The sequence below is a fragment of the Triturus cristatus genome, chromosome 10, assembly GCF_964204655.1.
Source record: "Triturus cristatus chromosome 10, aTriCri1.1, whole genome shotgun sequence".
NCBI lineage: Eukaryota > Metazoa > Chordata > Amphibia > Caudata > Salamandridae > Triturus > Triturus cristatus.
This window is the reverse complement of record NC_140593.1, coordinates 761,808,874-761,833,244: the sequence shown is the minus strand read 5'-3', so window position 1 is coordinate 761,833,244 and position 24,371 is coordinate 761,808,874. Positions and strand designations below refer to the sequence as shown.

General features: G+C 43.6%; 1 protein-coding gene across 5 annotated transcripts in view; it reads left to right on the top strand.

Annotated features, from left to right (window-relative positions):
* LOC146789967 (uncharacterized) overlaps positions 1–24,011 on the top strand; it is a 125,308-nt gene extending 101,297 nt beyond the window's left edge. For 3 of the 5 annotated variants that reach the window (XM_085628291.1, XM_085628290.1, XM_085628289.1), the window contains one exon: positions 7,284–24,011. In XM_085628291.1, coding sequence (XP_085484417.1) covers positions 16,991–19,444 — 2,454 coding nt within the window. In that variant the 5' untranslated portion in view covers positions 7,284–16,990 and the 3' untranslated portion in view covers positions 19,445–24,011. The remainder of the gene's footprint in view (positions 1–7,283) is intronic. The other 2 variants (XR_014969506.1, XR_014969505.1) reach the window with 1 other exon arrangement.
* Positions 24,012–24,371: the final 360 nt, after the last annotated feature.

Sequence of the window (24,371 nt, the reverse complement as noted above, 5' to 3'; positions counted from 1 at the left end):
ATTGCCAGCAGATCTCATACAGTCTTGCAATAATGGTCAAGTCCTTGTTCAGACACGCCATTCATAAAGGGTTTCCCTCATGTGACCAGTTAACTCCTAAGCCAGAGAATGAATGTGACTATCTGCTTGTATAGTGCATTTATTCATAATATGGGTTTACTTTCTCATAAGAAACTCGAACATTAGCTGTCTGGCTAGGCATACAATTTCTTGTCCTCCTACCTAGTTGCTCCGCTTACAATTGTATTATGAACTGACTACTTTTGTCATTGCGCTAACCTGTGTCCTGAAGAAGGATATCATCATTTTCTAAAAATATTTCGTAAATGTTTTCACAGTCACAAATACTAATTGCTTCTACAAGGGAAACTGATCACAGAAATAAACCTCACTATTATCAATAGCACATACATCACTTTCAATGCAGTGCCAAAAAATAACACATGAGAAGATTAAGGCATGTTTGTATCTTACATATCCTCACCCAACAGGCAGTGAACAGAAAAAATAGAAACAGTCACCTAGAGATATTCTCATTTGAGTGTGGTTTTAGGTTTTCATGCAACTGTCTCCACAGCACTAGGTCTTCACCTGGCTTTGAGTTGGGTCGTACGTCCTTCATACATAGCTCCTCTGTAATCATCCATTCATTCACATACCTTTGCCATAAAGAAAAGTCTAGCCTGTGCGGTTTTTCCAGTGTATTGCTATATACTGGCTATCCAGGATCAATCCTGGTGTTGTAGGTATACATTGCAAATATTTCCCCCTGGGTTTCAGGTGTGACCTAGAATACAGCATTTGAGTTCCAGTTTAGCCATACAACCATTACCTTGTGGGTGAGGACCACCAACCCCAAAACTCGCCAACTCTCCAGCGCTGCCTAGTAATATGCATAAAATCTGCTCTCCTATTCCTAGGGAATTTGGCAGGCATGAGATGGAACATTTTATGTAGCACAACAGGGGTAAGATGTATTATATGAAGGTATTTTAGGTGAGTAAGGTGAGAGGATGGGTTACTGGACACCCTTTAAGTGTAAGCGAGTATACTGTTCCATTCATTGTCTTTCATTGTGGCACTACAGTCTTCATCCCGTCTTGCCCTTACATCTTAACCTTGACCTGGGCTTTCTGCACAGAGCTCTAGATGGAGTGGGCAGTGGTTGTTCTCCCTTGGGTTAGGAACAACAAAGTTCCCAAAGTAATACATTCTGGTGGTTTACCATGGGCTCCATTCCATATAGTGTGTGCAGCTCAAACCTGTCATGTGTATTAAAGTACCTATACCATCTGCATCCCATGCTGAGACGTGGCCTCTTCAAATGTGCGTGGAGCTTCTCCATCATGTATGTATTCTTTGGCACAAACTCTATCTATTTAGCCTGCCACTATGGCCTCCAGGAGTAATTTCTTGAATAAACTCAAATATGGTGTAATCTTTGGTCATCATACTAGTGAAGCAATCTTTGCAAACTTTATGGCATTAAGGACGTCCATCAAGAGTCTACACTATCCGGTCGTGACAGGTAAACAAGTCAATACTGGAGATCCAAGCTGCCGTGCTGTAGCTCAGACACCATATAGTAGTCATAAGGCTTTGTAAGCCCACTCTACCTCTAGTCTATGGAAGCTGCAGTGTTTGAAATTTAATTTCCAGTTCGCTTTCTTGCCCACACCAGAGATGTCATTATGTTGTCTAATTCTAGAAAGACCCTCCTTGAAGTATGGTAAACACACCATGAAACACACACAAACATCATAGCAGCATCACCATTTTTATCAGGGCCATTCTATCAACCACGGAAAGTGTCAAGCTTGACCAGAACTTCACCGACTACCCTATTTCAGTGACGGCCCGGTCAGTATAAAGTTGAATATATGTTTCTCGCTCAAGTGTCACTACAGTAACCAAGACGTGTGGTATGCTATTGCAGACCCAAGTCAGGTTAAACTACATCTTCCCTAAGACATCAGGCTCCCCTTGGGAATAGCTTGAATATAGTCCAATTAGCCGGTATATCAGACAGACCACCAAAAGTATCCAGAATCTGAAGCGTTTACGCGACTGAGTCTGCTGTGTCCCTCAAATGTATCAGTGTGTCCCCGGCATAGTATGATACAATGTGCAGAGCAGACCCTACTTGAATTCCACATTGTCCCAGCTTCTCCCTGCATTAATGGGCCAATGGCTACCTTACCAGCACTATGGGGGAGACAATCATTTTCGGGGAATTCATCACAGAAAGGTTTTGTAAAGATCCCTTTTCTGTTGCCAGATATGTGGCAGGGGTCTTACATGCTAGTATGTACTAAGCAGTGGGAGAGTTTTCTAACTGCAGTCTGCTGAGGTAAAAGGAGTCTGAACTGCTGCCTGCTGTGTCGCAGGTCACAATTTGTATTTTTTAAATGAGCCGTATTGGCCTGAAAAAAAGGAATACATCTCATCATATGGGTGGTTCTCTTTCCACATGTCTACAAGCTACAGCCTATCCATCATTTCTCTCAGCCACAGTCAGTTTGGGGTCTTGTCCATCTTAATTGGTGATCTGGTATTAAACAGTAAAAACCCTGCCCATATTGCTGGAAAATTCAACCAGGGGGTCAATGTATCCTGATGTTTGGCCAAGAACAGTAGGTCAGAGGTATTAGCAGCGCTTAATTAGAGGGTATTAGTCCTAGTCGTCCAGGGAACCTTACATCAGCACATAACGGCATTCAGGGTCCTGCCATATCTGCGTCTTTCAGAGGGATGTTCCTCCTGCAACCCAAAACACAACTTCTCTCAAGTAGTAGGAATAGAAATAATATTACATCACTCCCCTCCATTTTATCACCTATTTTGGCATGTTCAATTGCATTCAGATTTTTCTTATGCATGAAGGCCATTCCCACATCCTGCAGTTTCAAATAAGCGAGACCCATGCGTTATTTCCTATGGTTATTCAATCTATGAATATTCCATGCCATAACCTTTACTCTTCTTGTTATGTGACAAGTTTCAAAGGTTAAATCAGTCTCCTTCCACTCATCAGATTTCAGACAAGTAGTCTAACTCTATCTGGTTTTTTCAAGCTGTCTTGCCATTTTTTACCTATATATACACCATGTCAAAGAACAAACCATTTCGAAACCCTCCCCCAACCATGGAACCGAAGTATTATCCGTGAGCTTAATCATAACTGCACAGTTCCACATTGTAAATAATCCCTCCACATCACATTTTGTCCTCAGTGTGAAATTAACATCAGCAACAGCAAACCTATGGAAATGCAACAAAGTAAAGCTTAAGACAAAAGCAGAAACTTGCGGTGCATGCAGGACATAGATATCTGATCTCCACAGTTTCAGGGGAACTCAAGCACACCATCACTGTGCCTATCAAGATGATTGGGAAAGGCATGCTTTTCTTGTTTCATTAGCTGCATTTTCATGGATTATCAGCCTCCTCAGTAATCTTTTGATACTCTTCAAGATCCAATGTTCTCTCATAGTCGACCATAACTCATCCAGGTGTCAGATTCTTGTCTCCAGTACAAGCATTGTCAAACTAAGTTGGCATCCACAGCCAACCTATCAGGTGGCCTGGAACCAGAAAATGGGCTGCTTCTGTGCAAGTAAGAGGACTTTTACCAGCTCCAAATTCAGTCCCAATCCAACTCAATGTTGTGAAAACTGAGCTTGGTCATCTCCAACCAACATTAACTTGGTGGGAAAGAAAAGCATGTATTTTATCCACTGTTCCTGGACGTGTCTATTGATGGCTTCAAATGAGGGGCGCTGGTGCCGGAGAAACTGCATATGGTGCTGAAAAATATGGATTATCATTCCCTCAGACTGGATATGGCTGCTGTTCTATGTACTCTCCATGCTCTTCTATCTCTATACCTGAAGTTCAGAATGAGAGCTGTGACAGCCCTTAGAGGTGCATCTAGTTTATACTGGGGCATCAGTGCCCTATGAGCCCATGTTGGTGAACTCCTTAGGCTTTAGGGATTCACATATCCATTATTCCAAAACCATCCTTCCACTCAGGAATCGAATGAAACGCAGTCTGTTATGCCTCGATCTTCTCTTTGCATCTTCTGCTCTCACTTCCAGACTGAGAGTGGATTCTTGCAACTTAAGGATTGCGGCTCACATGTCCTTCATATTATTCATGAGAGACTTGACCGCCTCTTCCATAGTCTTTGTTTTCTCTGCCACCTTCGTTATATGCGCCCGCTTAGGGTGATCTCCACTGAGATAGTCTGTTTTTTGTGTTTGAGGGCAGTGTTGGTCACAGTTATCGCCAGCAGTAATGCCTTTGATGAGGAAGTGATTACATCTGTGTCACCAACTCACACAGATCCATGAGTCTCTGGGGCTGCGCCTCCCATAGCAGATGTATACTGTACTCTTTTAATAGCCTGAGTAGGGTGACCTGCTTTCATCCAAAGGATGACTCGTCAGGCTCTGCAGATGTAATATCCCAGGCATCCCCACCAGCAACTCCCCCTTCCTGCTGTAGACCCACACCCTAGGCCTCCTCTAACACCTCAAGCCTCAAGTTGACTAATCAAATGTTACACTCCAGCAGTTCAGTTTGGGGTCTATCAGTGTTGGGGTGCAAGGCAATGTCCTTTAGGAGTACTTTGCACAAACAGAGCACAGATCACTTCAACCGGCATCCTGAGACTACACCTATACCAGAGTGGCCATCATGTTTGATTCACCGTTCCCTGGTGTTGCCAAAGTGCTCTTGCAGCCCAAGCCAATGATGTCCTCTAAGCTAGCTCTGAGTCAATAAGCAGACTACCAGGGTGCAACAAGCAGCAGATATTATTTTGTGGGGGCTTGGCACCTGCAGCAGGCCAAGACTGTAGCACACCACATGCTCATGCATAGCACAGTGGTACATTGTTGCACGACATTACCCTGAATCACCGCACTAACCTCATCAGTCAAGCAATGGTATCTGTCTGTCCAGTGCTCGGATCTTGCACTTTTCCTCCAGGCCTTCCGCTACGCCACCTGCATGTTGCACACAGCACGATTATATCATGTTACATCGCATGCTATCACAACGCGTACTTTTACAAAGCGGTCGTTACAACAACCGCGTTGTTAGTACACAATATGCTTACATCGCAAGTCATTACAACGACTTGCTATAGGGGGCGCGCTGGACTTAGAAATAGTATTATTTGCTATTCCTAATCCAGTTTGTGCAACAGTAGGGAAGGTGTTGGATTTCAGATCCAATACCTTAGCGACCCCTACAGCAAGTCATTCTAAGGACTTCCGATGTAAAGGTATTGCGTACCAACAACGCTTTCTTTGTAATGACTGCGTTGTAATGGTACGTCATTGTAAAAATAGAGTTGTAAGTGCTGTTTCTCACATAGCACACCGCCGGCAGCCGAGCACGCACATTCTGGGAGGGCACCTCCCAGCTGCCACCTTGGCAAATGTCTCCACTGCTCCCTCCATGGCAGCACCCAGTCAGCTTCCGGTCATCACCTGCAGCATGGGCCTCCCGATGTCTGGCCACTTTCTTACACAAATCTCTGTCAGAATTGCGTCTCCTTGTTGTTTTAGTGCCAGGAGGGTGCCGTTTTCCACATCTGTGAAGACGAGGGGGCTCGGCACTCTCACCTTGCCTCCCTCTGCGTCTGGTGTCCCAATGCACAGACCAAATAGCCCAGACTGTGGACAGAAGCTTCCCAAATGAACACCCGGCCGACCCTAGGGATGACGTAACAGCCCAGGGTTTGATTTTAACGCAGATCTTGGTCATCAGCTGGGGCTACTGCACTTCAAAAGTTGGCGGCCATCTTCCCAGTGAAGGATCTTATACTTGATCAAGCAAACATTATGGGCAGCAGCATTTTAGCAAACTGCTCGTTGTACCCGTTTTCCATAAAATTACATTATCTGAAAAAACACTGCCAATGATTTATTCATACTGTGCTCTGTAACACTGATGCACTGTTACATGCTTGTGAATGTGTTGTACACATTGAGACACATTCCTTATGTCGGGATATAAATGTTTCTTTTGCCTCTTTATCAATGTACTAATTATTCTACTGATTTATGTTTTCAAAATCATACTCTCTCTGCCAATAATAAGTATGCACTGGGGTTTATTTGTTTGTTCTGAACCTTATTATTACACACTCTTCCACTCATGTTTCCACTCTGATATATCGTGACAGGGAGTCTGTGTGGTCAGTACTGTAACTAATTCATAATTTGATTTAGAAGGGCAAGGAACTTAGAGGCATATTAACAAGGGCTGGTGCTAACATTATTGCTGCTTTAGCGTCCGCATTCGGGCGAAAAGCGGCGATAATTTTATCGCAATATCATCAAGGACACGCTAGTGCGTGTTTCCTTGACTTAGCGCCCGTTTCCAGCACGCCTAACTTTGCATTTCTAATGAGATGCAAAGTGGGCGTTACTGGGCGTACCCCTGATGGACTACCTTGTAAAATATTGCGAAATGTATATCGCGATATTTACAAGGATGCCCACGCATTTTTGCAGACGTTAAAAACTAACGTCTGCAAAAATGCAGACTTAACTATACCTAACAATGGGGGTGGATTATGCTGATACGACCACAGGGTCGTATCAGCAAGGTTATCGCTGTATTCCATGGAACATCGCCGGAAAACCAGCGATGTTCCATGGAAAACACCGCTATCGCTGGGAAATTATTGCCATTGCGCTATGCGTTGTTAATACAGCGATAGCATGGCGCTAATTGCCAGCGATAGCCGGCGATAAAAAAAATCTTGCTAAGAGCGGCCAGCGATAATTATCTCTGCCGCTTGATAATATGCCCCCTGTTTCTGATCGATAATCAATAATAATTGACTCACCCCCCTGTGACTTACTATTCCACACATTTAAGCCAGTCCCAGAGGGCCTCAGTCGTGCCCTATATGTTTGACAGAATATAAATCCTGGGTGCTTTGCAAACTGTACTGCATATAAATGTCTTATAAAACAGAATCAAAAGTCTTGCAGTTTTATCAAGTAATTACAGACTCTTGCTGTTCCCACTTAACCACTCAGTATTTCAATGCCTTTGCAACATATCATTAACTGATTTAATTAGAATGTGAGGCAGACACAATACATCAATAACACCTGTTTATGACTTGCAGGCTCACATCTGCTTTATAAATTATGTTGTGCAATGTGATGCTCTATCACAACGGTTTCTAATGAGACTTCTTTCTCATTTAAAATATTGAGTTAAATAAAGACCCAAACTGTCTGCTCTTTTTTTAGGTCTGGCTACAGGCAACTTTTTTTTGCTAATTTCGACGAGTTCACATCATCTATTCTACTACAAATTTCAAAAAGAAGCATAAAGAAGGTGGACTTTATTGCTTTTTCCAAATGTCAGCTTGTTTTTCATGCATACAAACCCTGCTTTAGTTTGCAATATATTTACATTCAGAACAGTAGATCATAAAAATATGTGTTGGACATTATGTCAAACCAAGGATAAATAACATTCGGTGTTACTATTTTGTGTGCAACGTAGTTGTCTGTGCGTGTCTCATGACCGCCATTTTCTTTGATGAAAAAAATTGAAAATCTATTTCAATTCACAGATGGTAACATAGATAAGAGAATCAAGTTAACACTCCACCCACTCATCTCTGAAACTGAGAGTCAACAGAATCGACTACAAATCATTGTCTCTCTTCTCCCCCCTCAGCCCCTCCCCCCGCCACGGCCACATCCTCTTATTCCGGATCCTTTATCCCCTAGTGAAGTTATTGTTTTAATCACTGCTATAAGATAAGAAGTCGCACACCTGAAGGGAATTCTACTGGGTGTAGTTAAGACTCTGCCGGCGGTACAGTCTCCCCCAACACCGTTGTACGACAGAGCTCAGCCAGTCCAAGCGCTGCGGGGTCAGCTGGCATCGAAATGTTTGTCTGTGCTTGCTGCTGCATTGTTTCCCTTCCCCTCCCAAGCAGCTGTCCAAAATTTACATAGAAGCCCCCCGGGCAGTTTGGAACATCACTTTAACATAAATTCTGATCCATTTCTACAGCAGCCAGTAGGCCTGTCTCAGTTCATGCTCCATCAGCATATCCACGGTATCAACCCTCCACTAGATTTATGTGGGGGACACAACATCAAGACGCACTGGCTCCACACAATGTTGCTCGCCCAAGGAGGCCGCAGAGGGGCCCTCTGCCGCCAATAGGCCATTCAATCTATATGAATCCCATGAAGGGAGTGACTCACTGAAGATCAAGGTCCTACATTGGATTAGGCATATCAGGCAGCGCCATTCGTTTGCATGCTCTGATATTATCTATGGAAAATGCCTCATAGCGGCTGCTGGATCTCGGGATGCAATTTAAGGGAATCTTATTTCCTCTGATCTGGCAGATGGCTTGAGCTCCTTGGATTTACGTTCGCGCCCACAAATGGTTCCGACATTCACTTTAAAAACAGCCAACTGCACCCCATCATACTGACCCCAGTGAAGATGGCGTACGTGGCTGTGAGGATACTTCCACATTGAAGAGTGACATCGGTTTGGAACATGGGGCACAGTGAGAGTGATCTGGCAATGGCTGACTGCAGAAACCACCTGTCCTTTATCCCTGGTATCTACCCATCTGTTTTCTCAATTGAGAGGATCCTTCCTTTTAGGATCCAGGGAGGAGGAGGCTATTCCTGCTTCAGCTACTTTGGGGTCTCTTAATGTTCCTGCACTGACAACGCATCCCCTACAACCCTCATTGACTGCTCTGAGGCCCCACCAGGCCCTGAAAATCCTAACTTATGCTCTCCATCTTATTTCCTGGAACATTGCTGAGATCTGGTCTAAAATGGATGATTGGGACTGGGGTTTGTTTATTGATAAATGTGATTTCTGGGGTTTTCAAGAGACTTGGGCACTCACCAAAGGTCATAGGCAGGGCTTCTTAACTCATAGCATTGAAGCACTGCCCTTGGTAGCAGGTAAACCATCAGGGGGGCTTATCATATGGTCTAAAATATTGCCTGAGTGTGTCATGAAGAAGAACGATACAGATTCCTTTGATCACTTAGCTTTTAGCTTGTCTCTTAAGTCTGGGACACCTTATTTGTTTATCAATATTTGTAACAGGCCTATCCCTTTTACTAAACCCTTAAGAATTTTGAATGCATTTTTGGTTGATTTTGATCCCAGCCCTAATGTGATTTTCGCAGGAGATTTTAATGCGTATTTTGAACCATACACCTCCTTTTTGGAACTAGTCAAGGAAGAAGATGACTGTGGTGGGATAGCCCCTCTATGTGTCCCTAGGAAATCCCCCAAAATGAGCTCTGCTGCTCCTCAGATAATTTATATAATGGTCTGAGACCATGTAACAGACGTTTTCCATCAGACTAAGCTGCTAAGCTTACATTCATTAGGGGCAATTGCAAAAGTCACATTGATTTTATTTTTTGGGTTGTACCGGCATGGCATGAAATGAAAGACATGGCAGTATTAGAGTATTAGAATTCCATGATATGGATCATTTTCAAATTGTATTAGACTAGGACAAATCACAGATAAGAAATAGGGATAATACAATCCCACACGCTCCACATATTTCTGTGGTAATACATAACAACAAACGAAAGGGGAAATGTGAGGATCTCTCTAGATCACAACAGGCCAGATTTGAAATCTATAGGTTTGTATCAGATGAATTGCAAATGTATGAGTGTCAAGCTTTAATCCCTACCCAGATTATAATAGTGCATGGAAATCTTTTTCTAAAGATAGGCAATCTGTTTGCAAAGGATTGCGAAAGTGGAAGGGGTCCTCGGACAATAAGGGTGCATGAGTGGTTTAATGAATCATGCTAAATTGCTATGAAGGCCTTGGCTAATGCCCTAAAGAGTAACAAAAGAACACTGATTATTGAAGCTAGAAGGAAATACACCAGGGCTATTAAAATCGGTAAGCCCGAGAGCGAGGTTGGTACATGGGATGATTTATTAGAAGCGCTTTTGGCATATGTTTTCACACAATGGGCTCAGAGATTTAAACCACCCTGACTGTCACATTGCCCCAGAAGTCTGGTTAAATCACTTCTTGACTCTTTATGGGGAGGTAAATCTATGTGATGGGTCATCAGAGTCCCTGTCAGCTCCCACTATAGATTCCACTGGTGAGGAGGTGAAGCAATTTTCTCTTAAAGAATCCTTAGCTGCAATCCAGACCCAAAAATCCGGTAAAGCCCCTGGCTTGGACAGAATCCACTCAGATGTATTTCATAGTGAACTTCAGATATGGCATCCCTATATAAACTCCCTGTCTGATGCTTTGATGGCTGGAGCTCTGATCCCGAGATCCTGAAAAGGAGCAGAAATAATTTCCATCCACAAGAAGGGAAACAAATCTACACCGGGAAAATACAGACCCATACGTCTGATTGATAACGTTCAAAAAGTTTATAGTATGCAAATCTTATCCAGACTATGGGACTGGATTTCCCAAGCTAAAATGTTATCCCACTCACGGATGGGATTTAGAGCCAGCACTAGCACAATCGACCAGATTGTGCAGTTGCTGTCTATTAAGTGGAAGACAGTTGACGTTGAGAGTGGGTTGTTGTATGTTGCCTTTGTGTACCTTCAGGCTGCGTTCAATTTTGCCCAGAGGTCAAAACTTTGGGAGGTTTTGTTCAAGATTGGGGTCTCGTGGGGGCTATTGTCCCTAATTCAGGCTTTATACATGGAAGATTTTGCTAGGGTCAGGTTGGGTCGTTGTGAGGAACTAACACAGGACATCCCAATAATGAGAAGAGTAAGACCAGGGTGTGTTTTGGCCACCACACTTTTTTTGGTATATAAATGGCTTCATCCCGTATCTTTCAAATTGCATAAATTACTCTCCAAAGGTAAAGGATTACAAAATACCTTATCTTCTTTTTGCTGATGACACTCTGTAATATCAAAAACTCCTCATGGTCTGTCTATTCTCTTGGACAAATGTAATACTTTCTGTTCAAAACACGGCATGAAAGTTAACAGTAACAAAACAAATTCCATGGTCTTTGGTGCCCAGAGGAAATCTACCAGGAGTAAGGTATTTTTAGGGGAGAGGCGTTAGATAGGGTCGACGAGTTTGAACATTTTGGCGCTAGAATAGAAGATTCCCATAGATGGGAAGCCCAGATAGAGAAAAGTGTCTTTGCTTTAAAACAAAGAGCAGGATCTTTTATAAGATTTGCCGATAGGTCATCCACTTTTGCCATCTCCACCCATGGAGCTATATAAGAGTTGAGCCTGTGGGGGTGCCCTGTATGGGTCAGACTTGTGGGGGCAAATGTAATCTTGGCGCCCTTGAAAAAGCTGAAAATGTCTTTATAAAAAACTCCCTACCAGTGCACCTACTCTTCCAATTAGATCAGATTTAAACCTTAAATCAATCTCTGACATCACTTAGTTGACACCTTTTCAATGTTGGATAAGACTTTGGACTAACAAGGATTTAGGACCCTATAGTGATTTTATCAGGGTCATATTAGATAACCACCATGTTTAAAAGATTCCCTGGCTTGTACATATTAAAGTTGTTTATTTAAATTGGGCTTGGAAGGTTTTTGGCTGCAGCCCTCTGCATTGCCCAGGATAAGCTAAAAAGTGTATTTTGGGACATTGTTCTAGGAGCCAAGCTTTCCACAGCATCCCCGGGTACCTTGGTAGACTCCTTCTTCTTGTTTAAGTGTGTATCAGTGTACTTAAATATGGTTATTAATCTTGCGGCACTTGCACTTTATGTAAGATTTAGATTAGGTAGTCTACGCCTGGCCACATTTACTTGCTCCTGGATGAAAAAGGGAGACACATTTACCATGTGCAAGATGGGTTGTCTGGTAGTTGAGAATATTGAGTATGTGCTTTTTATTGTAAGGCCTATGCCAAACAGCAATCTTGCTGGATTATTCCTCTTCGCAAACGTTTAGGTTTTAGGGATCAACACACAGCTCTCAGGGTATGCAAAACCAACACCAGAGACTGTTTGGTGTACTCAATTACGAGATATCTGTCAGCAATATGGCATATTAGGTTGAATGCACTTTCTAAACAGCAATGATTATCTTTTGAACATTTGTCACCCTGTGAGCTTAATGTATTTGTGATAGCCCTCGAATCTGCTTCTTCTGATGTTTCATTTTTAATATTTTCAAAGATTTTACTTGGCTTGTGGAAGTCTTTTTTAGCCAAAGGATTTTTCTCTTTTAAGGACTTCTAATATAATATTTATGGATTTGGAAATATAATGAGATTTGGATTGGTGAACTGCAATTGCCAAATAAGCCTGCCTTTTTAAAGAACAATGTCACTCTTTGAAAATGAATTTGCATTCTTTTATTGTATTTTTCATTAAATGTTCTACATTATACCTTTTATGGTTCTATGGAACAGAAATAAAGGAAACATCGTGATGAGGACTACCAATCATCTTTGATCAATCGAACAACAGCACAAATACAAATCTATCGCTCAAAATCAGGGGGAGAAAGCAAAAGAAAAAGTACTGCTATGTTAGTGTTTTATCAGTGGGCATTTAAATTTGTATGTATGTGTGGATAAAATGTTGGGATACCCCTAAGTTGTTTCTGAATTGGTCAAAGGGGTATTTTGATCATGAAAGCCTATGGTTTAAAGTCTGATGCTTGTGCTGATTACTTTATTCTGACTTCTGATGTAGATTTGATTTGAACTCTCCAGTATCAAGCCATGAGAGGCAGGAACACACATCCACCAGCTTCTAGTAAATAGAGAAGTGTTACTGCTTTAATAATACATATAATATAGCAGATAGATATAGTGTTGAAGTGGCACGAGTTGGAATAATGGATCTAATATTTATTTAAAGCATCAAAAAGTCAACTTTTCAAAGTCGATTTCATTGGGAAGAACCTACATGACGACACAAGTGATTTATGTGAAGAGGAAGCATCCATCTTGGTGAATGTCAACAATGTTTGTGCCTGATAAGTTCCTCGTGCATGTTTTAGTAAACAGTTACTTATGCTCTATGCCAAAGCAGCTGAGAAAAATCATGAACTGTTGGAGGTCGGTAAATATAACGCGCAGGCCACATGACACTGCATCATGCTGAACATTAACTCATGATTATGGCGGGATTCAACATTGCGCAATTGCAAATGCTTGTGGTGGAGAAGAAGTAACTTCATGGACAAAGAATATTTTAAGGTATGGTACAAGATCAGAACTAAGATGGCCGCGGTGGTAGCATGACCATAGGGGAAGAGAAGATACCAAGTAAAATAAAGACATGAATTTTAGATCTTCTTACACTTATTTCTTAAAGACGTAAGGACCACACATACAAAAGGTTTTTGCTCTCACTGATCCCACAGTGCAGTATATTGCAGACTTTGCAACTGCAAAATCCCCAATCGCTAAGTATTAACGACACATTTTGAGTCACAGTTACCCTTGGAACTCTCAATATACACATTTGTGAGTCCATGTAAAATATTATAAACAGGGGTCAGGAAAGAGGCGGTTCCCTACTTTGGGACTTACAAGTACATACATAAATGCTTTGCGGCAGCATCTGCGATCCCAGCCCAATCATAGAAAGCTGCTGGTACCACTTACAAATTCAAAGCTCTCCACTTCGGCATGGGGCAGAGCATGTCGGAGTACCTCAAACCGCAGCATGTCCAATGTCCCTTCATATCCCGCCTCTTTTTTCAGTTGCCCAATCCCATAACTGAGATGGGCAGGCAACACTATCACAGCATAGGGAGATTGCATATGCAGAAAGGGAGGTTGCCGAGCCTCGTAGGACTCCATTCCCTGCATTTGCAGCAATTCTGGAGCCTATGCAGAGGAAATCAGGCCTCATGAATATTCATGAGGCAGGTTTTCGGCGAATTCTTGTCAATGGACATTTTCTGCTGTGCTGGCTTGGTATATCTGACACAGGGCAAAAGAAGGGTAAGGTCTCACCGCACCACTGTGCAAAAACAGTGGCTGCTTTGCAACCAGTCCCTTGTTACATTCCGCCCTAAAAAAATAATAATAACATATATTGTGCACTTATTCACTGATCGAAAGTTCATTTTAATTTTCTGTTAGGTGCTGAGACCCACGGACACCAATTTGTCACTGAGTGGACAGTGGTTCTTCTAAAACAAAAGCTATATTTTTGACTGTGATAAACACTGTTACACATCTACATCTGATTTAACGTTAATTGTGTAGTATTTGAGGCCATTTTCTGAGATATCTGTGGCCATGCTTTGCATGGAATTATAATAATTACCACAGATAAAGCCTGTGAATATCAATAAACGAGTGAATATCCTTACACCATAGCCATTACAGTAAACTACATGTGAAGCATGAAAATCTCCCAGGTTTGAGGGTATTTCATATTATGCAGTCCATAAGATGCATACAATGAGTTTGGGGCTAGTAAAAGCTGTAGTCTTTGTCACAAGATTGCGGCTGCTGGACTATGTAAAACAATGTGTCGTTCTTTCTCTTGTTGGTGGTTGCCTCGTGGCCAGTATTTTAGCAGGCTGGTGAGTAATTTTATAAAAGAAAATATAAAGAAAAATGGGGAAAATTGTAGAAATCCAAAATTTGTTCCCTTTTAAATATAAACGTCAAACAACAAATACAAGACAAAACACTTTTACAGTATTTCAAGCAGGATCTGTAATTATTAAAAAAATAAATCACACAAACACGTTTTTGTGTTTTTTTAAGCGGGAGGGCAGGCAGAGGAGTGGAAACAACAAGGGAGATGGTAGGTGTTAACGGCAAAGCAACATAGTGGAGTTTTGGGGACTATCGGTGAAGCAACACAGAAGGGGATGTGAAAGCAACAGGTGGGGAGGTCTGGAGAAGAAGCAGAAGTAACAGAGTGGAGGGGTGGAGTGAAAGCAACACAAAGTTTTAGGGGAAAGTAACACAGAGGGTGCCGATGGGGGGAAATAATGGGGAGAACCACTTGGGATGAGGATGTGGTGGAGATAAACAGTTGGGCAACACGGAGTACAAGGTCGAGACGTTCATGAGGGAGACGGCTCAAAAACACATGCACTTTAATGGAGTGCTTCACAAAAGCAGGTAGGTAGTGGAAGCAGTGTCAACCAATCAGCGAGATTGTGAATAGGCAACTCTCCATGAGAGGGAAAACCACAAGATTGACAAGCTGGGGCACGAATAAGAAGCAGGTAAATGAGAGTGACACGGAAAGCCAACCAAAGGTAAATGATAGGCAGGCTCCAAGACCCTCAATGTGCCTGGTAAACCACAATATGCCTTGCAACAGACAACGCAGGCTCTGTCTAGTGATCTCGACCTAAAATTAGTTTCTACTGGCCCATCCAGAACCTTAAAATATGTACAAATAATTGGTAATTTTCATGCAGAAAGGTGGTAACTGTTATAGCAATGGGCAATTCAAGGCATCCTTGTCGCTAAATGACCAGTCGCAGCCGGCATGTCTCGCGGGTGGGTGGGCGGGGGTTCGAGCGGGAAAGGGAGTTGTGCGGGTTTAATTTAATAATAAAAAAAAATTAAACTTACCTTCCCTCCGGCCGGGTCCTGTGTCATCTCTGCTCCTGCTCTCCTGGTCTCCTGCTCTCCTGCCTCCGGCAGGAACAGGAAACCGGCAGCCAGGCTCCCACCCCTAAGCCAATCACAACGATGCAAGCAGCGTTGTGATTGGTCGGGACGCCGCCCAGCCAGGGGCTAATGGCTCAGCCATGTTCTCCATGCAGGCTGCATTGCAGCCTACATGGAGAAGGGCAGAGTGCGAATGACTGGTTTGGTCGGCCCCAGAGGGCCGACCAAACCAGTCATGTGCACTCAGGAGTGGGCACACCACTCCTCCCCTGCCCTGCTCGCAAAGCAGCCCCACTCACCCATCCGCCCACAACCAAACCCTTCTGCTTTTTCGCACTGCGAGAAGCAGAAACATAAAATTGTAGTTATTACCATTGTATGTTTCTGGTTCTCGCACTGCGAGAAAGCAGTGGGGTGACGCTCCTCTGCCCTAGTGGAGGAGCCGCTCCTGAGATTCACTGCTGGGTATCAAAGCTTCAGGAAAATTTAAGACCACAAAACAATTGTAGTCCAATTTTGCATTTTATTCAGAGCAGACACAACTGTGAATGATGAAGCACGCCTGTACTGCACCAAATAATGAACTAAGATGTGCTCACATTTCCTTTTGGCACAATGCCTAAAATATTATGCGGAGAACCTCTTTTATGTATTATAAAAAACAACTCCATAAGTGATCTAGTGGACTTTGGCCATGCAAAGTCTCAGCACTATCACAAACAGCTTTTAGTAAGTTTTATGTTACTTGCTAAAAATGAAATACAATAATGTTTATTGTTTTGCAATCTAACGAATGTCATCAATGGTGAATCTGTGATTGGAGTAAGAATATTGGAGTTTCTCATTTTACCCTGCCTGCATGTGCTAGTCAAAGGAAACAGGTTCTATTTTCTATGCTAATCATTTTTGATTTTTTAATTGAGAAATCATAGGCCATATAAAATAATATTGCAAAAGAACGACTTAGATATATTCCCATAGATAATAGGGAATACAAAATTTAAAAGGAAAGGAGGAAACGTCATGTGACCATAACACATAAGAAACAGGCGGATGAGAATATAAATAGACTTGGAATAAATATGTCCCTTTCATCCGTCTATCAGAAGCCTAAATGACTAGTAAAAAAACAAAAGTAATTACTCACAAATCATACTTACTGTTGTTATTTATGGAGTATAAAGGGGAAAGAAAAAGTGCCATCTCCATCCACCGAGTACCACAGTCACTCTCCTCCACCCCCCACCTTTCTGATCTGATGGTCTACAACCACCCACATGTTGCCTTGATTGGATAGTGGTCCAGAAAATAGGACCAACCTTGTCTAGAGTGAATGGCATGAGTATAGTAAAGTGCATGTTTGTCTGAGAATGTTGTACGAACTGATGGACCTTATAGTCCAAAGCTCAATAGTTCACCCCCATTTTATTGCAGTTGGCGATTTTAATGTTCACATTGACAGTCCAGACTGCCCCCTAGCCACCCAACTTATTTCTACACTGGAAGCAGCGAATCTATTCCAAATTATCTCGGAACCAACGCACAAGGCAGGCCACACGTTGGACCTGATATTTTCCAATATCCCAGACTGTTCAGCTAAAACCGTACAACCATTGCTTTGGACGGATCACTTTTTAATCCCTTTTTCTTTCTCCCTCCCCTCCCACCACCAGACAAAAGGGAGACGATCCTATGTTCGCAGAAACTGGGTTAATATATCAGCAGAGACTCTCTGCCCTGCTCTCTCAGCTACTACTCCAACTCTGTCATTAGATGTGAACACGGACGCTGTGGCTCTAAATCTCTGGATAGGTAATACGTTGGATACCATCGCGCCTGCAAAAATCGCTACATCACGCAGAGAATCCCCTTCGGCCCCATGGTTCTCGACTGAGCTATTGGCTGAAAAAAGTCATTGCAAAAAACTAGAGCGTCTCTGGCGGATAAACTATTCCATATCAGCAAAAATTTGCTACAAAGAAGCCTTGCGTGTTTTCCACAAATCCATAAAAAAAGCAAAACAATTGTTCTTTGTGTCCTCCATTCAGCAAGCTGAGCAATCTAGCAAAGAAGTTTTTAAAATTGTTCAATCCTTTTTTAAACCTCGTGCAATTGAAACTGAAGTGACTCCGTCGGAGAAACTCTGCGAGGACATCTCGGTCTTTTTTGATAAAAAGATCGAGAAAGTCTACGACACCTTCACCAGTCCCGAGCCCACAATCATGTCCGACACAAATGATAATGTGGCATCCCTCCCCGCCTTAGCTCAATTCCATCCTATTTCCCTCGCCGAGGCCAAAAGGGAATTACAAAAATGTAAATCAGGGGCTCCTGATGACCCATGCCCGCCCAAGCTCTGGAAAATGATGTCGGACTCAATTACCACCTCACTGTTACATATCTGGAACACATCCATTGCAACAGGTCTATTCCCCGATTGTTGGAAACATGCCACACTCCTGCCTTTAAAAAAGAAACCAAACGGTGCCCCGGATGATCTTAGCAATCTCCGGCCAATCTCCCTGTTGGCAGCCCCCGGCAAAATGCTCGAAAAACTGATACAACGCCAACTAAACAGGTTTATAGAAGAAAGAGACATACTGCATGAAACCCAGTCAGGTTTCAGGGCGGGCTTTAGCACTGAGACCGCTCTGATAGAAGTAGCTGAGTTGATCAGGTGGTCTTTAGATTCAGGAGCATCGGCTATGTTGGTGCTCCTGGATCTATCTGCCGCTTTTGATACTGTGGATCATGGGAGGCTACTGTTAAGGCTAAAAAACACAGGCCTGGAAGATAAGGCTCTGGGCTGGCTACAGTCTTGTCTCACTGATCGTACCCAGAAAGTAGCCTTGGGCCCCCTTTCTTCAAAACCCAAACCCCTCTGGTGTGGTGTCCCTCAGGGCTCGGCCCTCAGTCCATTACTTTTTAATATTTATCTGGCTCCACTCTTTTCTCTTATTGCTAAATGGGGCGTCAAGGCGATTTCATACGCCGATGACACACAACTAATTTTCCCCTTCTCGGATGTTTCAGAGGCAGCCTTCAGCAATATGAAGGGATGCTTGCGAGATGTTGCCAATTGGATGAATGCAAACAAACTCAAACTGAATGCGAGTAAGACGGAGGTCATCTTCTTTGGCAAACATACTCGGCCCCCCCCAAGCCTGTGGTGGCCCTCCGAAATGGGTTTCCCTCCTCTACCCAGCACTAATGCGAAAAATCTGGGAGTAAGATGGGATGAGAGTCTTTCCTTCTCTCCTCATATACAGCAGGTCTCTGCGTGCTGTCTCCATAAACTAAGAAACCTACGCAAATTTCTGTCCCTTCTGCCTGAAGACTGTCGCAAGACGGTGGTCCATGCTACAGTCACTTCCAGACTGGACTACGCAAACAGCCTCTACCTTGGCCTACCCAAATATCTGGTGCAACGATTGCAGATCGTGCAGAACGCGGCTGCGAGACTGCTAAAAAACATCCCTTTTAAACAGCATGTCTCTCCGCACTTGCGCGATCTGCATTGGCTCCCTGTAGCCTGCAGAATCAAGTTTAAAGCTCTAACTCTGGCGTTTAGAGCCCAAAAGGGGACCTGTCCCAACTATTTAAAGCTTAGACTCCCCAGATACTATCAGGAGAGATGCTTGCGCTCTAATTCACGACACCAGCTTTCTATCCCCCGCGCCAGGAGAGCCAGACTCGGAGGCAGATCCTTTTCTGCCTGCACGGCGACACTCTGGAACGCTCTACCGGCCAACATCCAATTGGCTCCAACGGAAGCCAGTTTTAAGAGGCAGCTAAAGACTTGGCTCTTTTCCCAGAATAACTAAACACTCCCTCCCCTTTCTCCGCCCATTCTGCCTGGAAAAATGATCACTCAGCGCCGGGACACCTCCTTGCGAGGTAGCTGTTCGCGCTATATAAATATCGGTATTTATTTATTTATTTATTTGTATTTTTACACTAGCCCTGTTAAGTAGTTCATGTGGAATTACTCGCTGCCTTTTGTCTTTGTGAGTTTAACTTCTTGACCAATTATAGGTGATCATTGCGGAGCTCCCACTAAACTATTATCTGCAAGTTTATCTAGAGCCCACCATTGAAAGGAGAAAATGACCCAATGGTGAGCTTTCCTTTTAATGAACTATCCCAGCGAGAGAGCAAATAGAAGGGAGAGCAACACACACTAAAACAGTCAGATAAGGTCCCAAGCTTGACACATTTATAATAACTAGGCGGATTTAACCTAGAAGAAAGCATGATTTATAGAAAAGGGAACTTTGTATCTGTTAGGGATGACAGCTCCATGAGCGAGCCCGTGGATTTTGGCCATGTCAGGCCTCGGCTCAATCACAAAAGCCATGGGAACATGCTTTCGCCAGTGTTAGATCCTTGCTAAGAATGAGATGCACTGATCTTTATTTTTGACAATTCAAAGAGTGCCACCTTCGGCAAATGTATTTCTGGAATATGTTTTTGCAGTAAAGTCATGTTGTCCTGTCTGCCTGGGCACTGGCTAAGTAAAGGAACAGGTTTATGACAGTGGAGCATCATTAGTTTCCATCAGTCGCATTCCAAACCTTGGAGCTCAAAGATATGCTTTGCTTGTGTATGGTCTTTAGACTTGATATTGATGCCCAGCTATGTATAAGAGATCACACAGAATTATAATTTGTAGATTTGAATAGCGAAGCGTATCACCCCTCAGGGTATCCAAGCACTGCCCATGGGCACAGGGGAGATTACGTGATTTGCCCAGAATCATGAGATGCTGAGCCAATGCAGAGACGCGAACCTGGATCCCCTGCTCCCGAGTTGGCAGCTATGGCCCCTTGCCATATCCACTATCGAACATCCCATGACCAGGGATCAAATGTTTATAGATCAGAGCAACACCACAGCAGTCTAAAGAAAGGTGACAAGTGTGTTCAAGCTTTCTAGCAGCCTACCCTCTACCTAATAGTGTAGTATTGTGTTTTATTTTTACAGCAAAACATTTATTTGGCACTGATCGCCTTACAACCAGTGGAAACTGTGCAATGAAAACTCTGGTAGCAGGAGTCAGGAAACTGAATACGTTCATTGCTCCATATGCGTGCACTGCCTTGAGTGAAGTTTTGTCCTTGAGAAAGAAATGGTGCTCCTGTACCCAGACCAGTACCATGCTCTACTACCTTACCAAGCCCAGCACTGTATTTCACAAAAGTCACCAACGCTGTCCATGGACACACAAAGCATGGAATCTGTGTTGATGTGGTGGTGCACTGTATCAAAGCCACTCTTAAGTGCCTTGCTCTGTCACTGCCTTTGTCATGAGTAGATACTGGTTGATCTGACTACTAACCCCTTTCCCACACTGCTAAAACCCTCTGCCTGCTGGTGTGATACATTTGGACTACTTCCTACATAGGTCACCTACGGCCACTTACTTACAGTCACACGCTGCTGTACCGCTATTCATATTGATAGACCTAAGATGGCCGCACGGTGAGGAGCTCCGGCCGGGAGCTCCCGGTCAGTCATTCCTGTTTTGGCCCTAAAACCCCTTTTTCCCCGGAACTTTCTATGGTATCCGGACAGCAGACACGGAGAAGACTTGGCCGATGCCTGGTGGAGCCGCTCGGTTCGGCTATTGGGGAGTCTGGCCCGGGTCTCTCCTACCCAGCCGGACATCAGGGCATGGCTTACCTCACCACGCTGATACTCCTCTTTTCGAGTCTACCGCCTCCTTCAGAGCTTTTCGTCCTTCTGATGACTGTCCAGCCTCGGCGCTGGTCCGGCTGCTTTGGATGGCTCCGGATGGCGTCAGATTGCTCTGGGGCTCGACACCACTCTTTCCGGGACTTCGTGACAACTTGGCCGATGCCCAGTGGAGCCTCTTGGTTCGGCTATTGAGGAGTCTGGCCCGCAGTCTCCCGCGGCCGTCACCTACCCAGCTGAACAATGGGGAAAGTATTATCTCACTCTGCTCACTTCCTCGGAGCTAGTCGCCGTGGAAGACTGATGATGGGGCCACCCATGGCGCAGCTTTGTCTCCTTCGGCGGTTTGTCTCTCCTCACTGCTGCCTCGCTGCTGCCCCGCTACCTCACCATGCGGGCCGCCTGCCTGGATGTGCTTTGCCTCGTCTCTTACTTCTGAGACCCGTGAGGCCGTCACCAGGTTTGGGGGCGTGGGTGCCACGACTGGCGGATTAACTACACCGATGCCCCAGTGGTCCCGAGCCTGTTCGCCTCATCTCCCTTCCTCCCGCCCCTAACTTTGAACTTCGTACCCTCCTTCGACTTTTTTTTTTTTGCACTCATTTCATGCTCCTTGGTTCGCATCTATGGACTTTTTGCCGTTTTGACTTTTGCCCTGCCCGCCATTTTGTTGCTGATCACCGCTGATTCCCTGGACCCAGACCCACAATCTTGTTTAACCTTTGTCCTTTCCCCCTTCCTCTCCATTTCTCCCCCTGACGATCCTAAAATGTATTTTTCCCTCTTTCTGGTCTACCTTACTCCACACCCCCGGCTCCCTCCTATCCCCGCACCCTCTCTCATAACACTATTTTTGTCCCCCTCTACATTCTCTCCCCCCTTTTGATTTTTCCACTATCCTTGTTAACTCCCTACTACTCGATCTTTCATTACTGTACCTTGACCCTATGTTAATCGCTATGATTCCTTAACTCTTGAGTCAAACGTTTTTCTCTTTTCACCCGGTCTGCCTCTTCTCCCCCTCCCCCTCAGGTTCCCTTTCCCCCTCCCCCACCTATCCTCTCACTCATATTTCTTGTCCCCCCTTTCCCTCTCTTCCTCCCTTGATTTGTTCATTCACTCTGAAATTTTCCGTGAAAATTTTTTAAATTATTATTGTTGTTACTCGCTCTTGTTCCTTATGTAAAGCGCTCTGATACCTTCGGGTCTAGCCAGCGCTATATAAAACTCAATAAATAAAGAAATACAAATTGCGAGTTTCAGGACAGCCAGCGGTCTCATATTGGTCTTCCTCCATGACAAGGCTGGTGGTCCCCTGTTGCCCATGCGCATGGTGATGCATGCAGGGGGGCACAACATATGCCCCCCTGTGTGCATGCCCCTTCCTGCACGGCAATGACTTTACAGTCTATGCCGTGCAGGAACTGTTTTTGGCATTCCCATTGCTGTGCCCATTTTCAGAGCACCACCGTGGGACCACCAATAAAAGCCCGCCAGACATGAAGAAAGTCGTAATCTGGCGGACGGTGTGACCATGGGTTTGGCGGAGCGGTCTGCTGGAGTTGCAGTCTGCTCCCGCACCGCCAAACTTGTAATCGGGTCCTAAGAGTCATCGTTGTGAATGTAAAATAAAAAAATAGTATCAATTGTGATGAAAAAAAAGAGAAAGCAGCCTATTTATGAAACGCCGGAGAGGCAGAATGCTCAGTCTAGCCCTGAGCCAGCACACAAATGTTTGTAGATGTCTTTAGAATTATTGTGTGTGTTTTCTATCCCAGCAAAGTTGATGGTGAAATTAGCCAGCAATATGCATCTTAGATCACTGTGAGTGCCAGTGCAGCAGGTAAGTATTAATTGCCATACCATTTAAGATATCTTCATGGCTCCATGCATTACCCCCATATTAATCAGCATCAGTAGCCCAAAGCACTGGTCACAACTTAATGTTCCCTCACTTCCTTGCAAGGATGGTTGTGTTTTTCACAAGGATAGTGGAGGCGGATGTGTCAGTGTGGTTTTTTTCTTCCACTAAGTCTGTTTACAGTTGAGAACAGAGAACCCTGGCAGCTGTAAGCAGTCTGGGTCCTCCGCACTGCCATTTTTGGTATATGTATACATGAACGTACATACACGCAAACAATATAGACAAACTTTAACACATATGCAGAAGAGCGCAAATGGTCCACAAAAAGCTGGATTTCCTAAAACTTGGCATTTTCAGCGTGAAACCTCCAAGTCACCGTACGGTGGCATACACCCAAGAAAACAACTGAAATACTTGCAAAACGAAATATTACTTAATTGTGCAAGCTGTTTGTTTAATGTTGCAAACGTCTAATTTTGTTTTCCTTTTTTTTCAGCCCGGTATCGCCCTTCTGAAGTTTGCTATCATTTTGAAAAAGGGTAAACTACAGATCAGCATTTTATATAAATGACATTCTTTTTTGTTGCTTTTATGCTTCATTTTTTAATTGTTTTGCTTTTATGCTTCATGTTTTAATTATTTAGCTTTTATGCTTCATGTTTTAATTGCGTACATCTTTGGTTACTAAAGTTATGATATCGCTGTTCTCGCTGCAAAACAATATATCTCCATTTAGTTTAAAGACCTTCCAGTTGGCGTAGTTCCTTGCAATAAATTGCTTTCTAATGGTTTATTATGGTGTCTTGTGTTTAATAAAGTATGCTTAAATATGACTACGGTGTATTGGCGTTGTTTTTTTCAATTTTGAATCTTATTCTTAAATTTATGAAACGTGCAATAATTAAAATTGTACAACTAGAAACTCACATTCCCTAATCAGCAGTCGGATACATTCGAAATAAATGCTGTGAGGCAAACAGACAACAAGAATTTTTTTTTCTTTAAAAATTGAGGGGCAGATTTATGAGCCCGTTGCGCCACTTTTGCGTCACTTTTCCCATGTTAAAAGTGACGCAAAAGTGGCGCAAGGGGCTCATAAATCTGCCCCTGAAAGTTTATTTTTTTCCAGCTTTTTTGTCTTTTTAGTAATTTAATTTCCGAAACCACACAATATCCAAGTCAGCTTAGGTCCC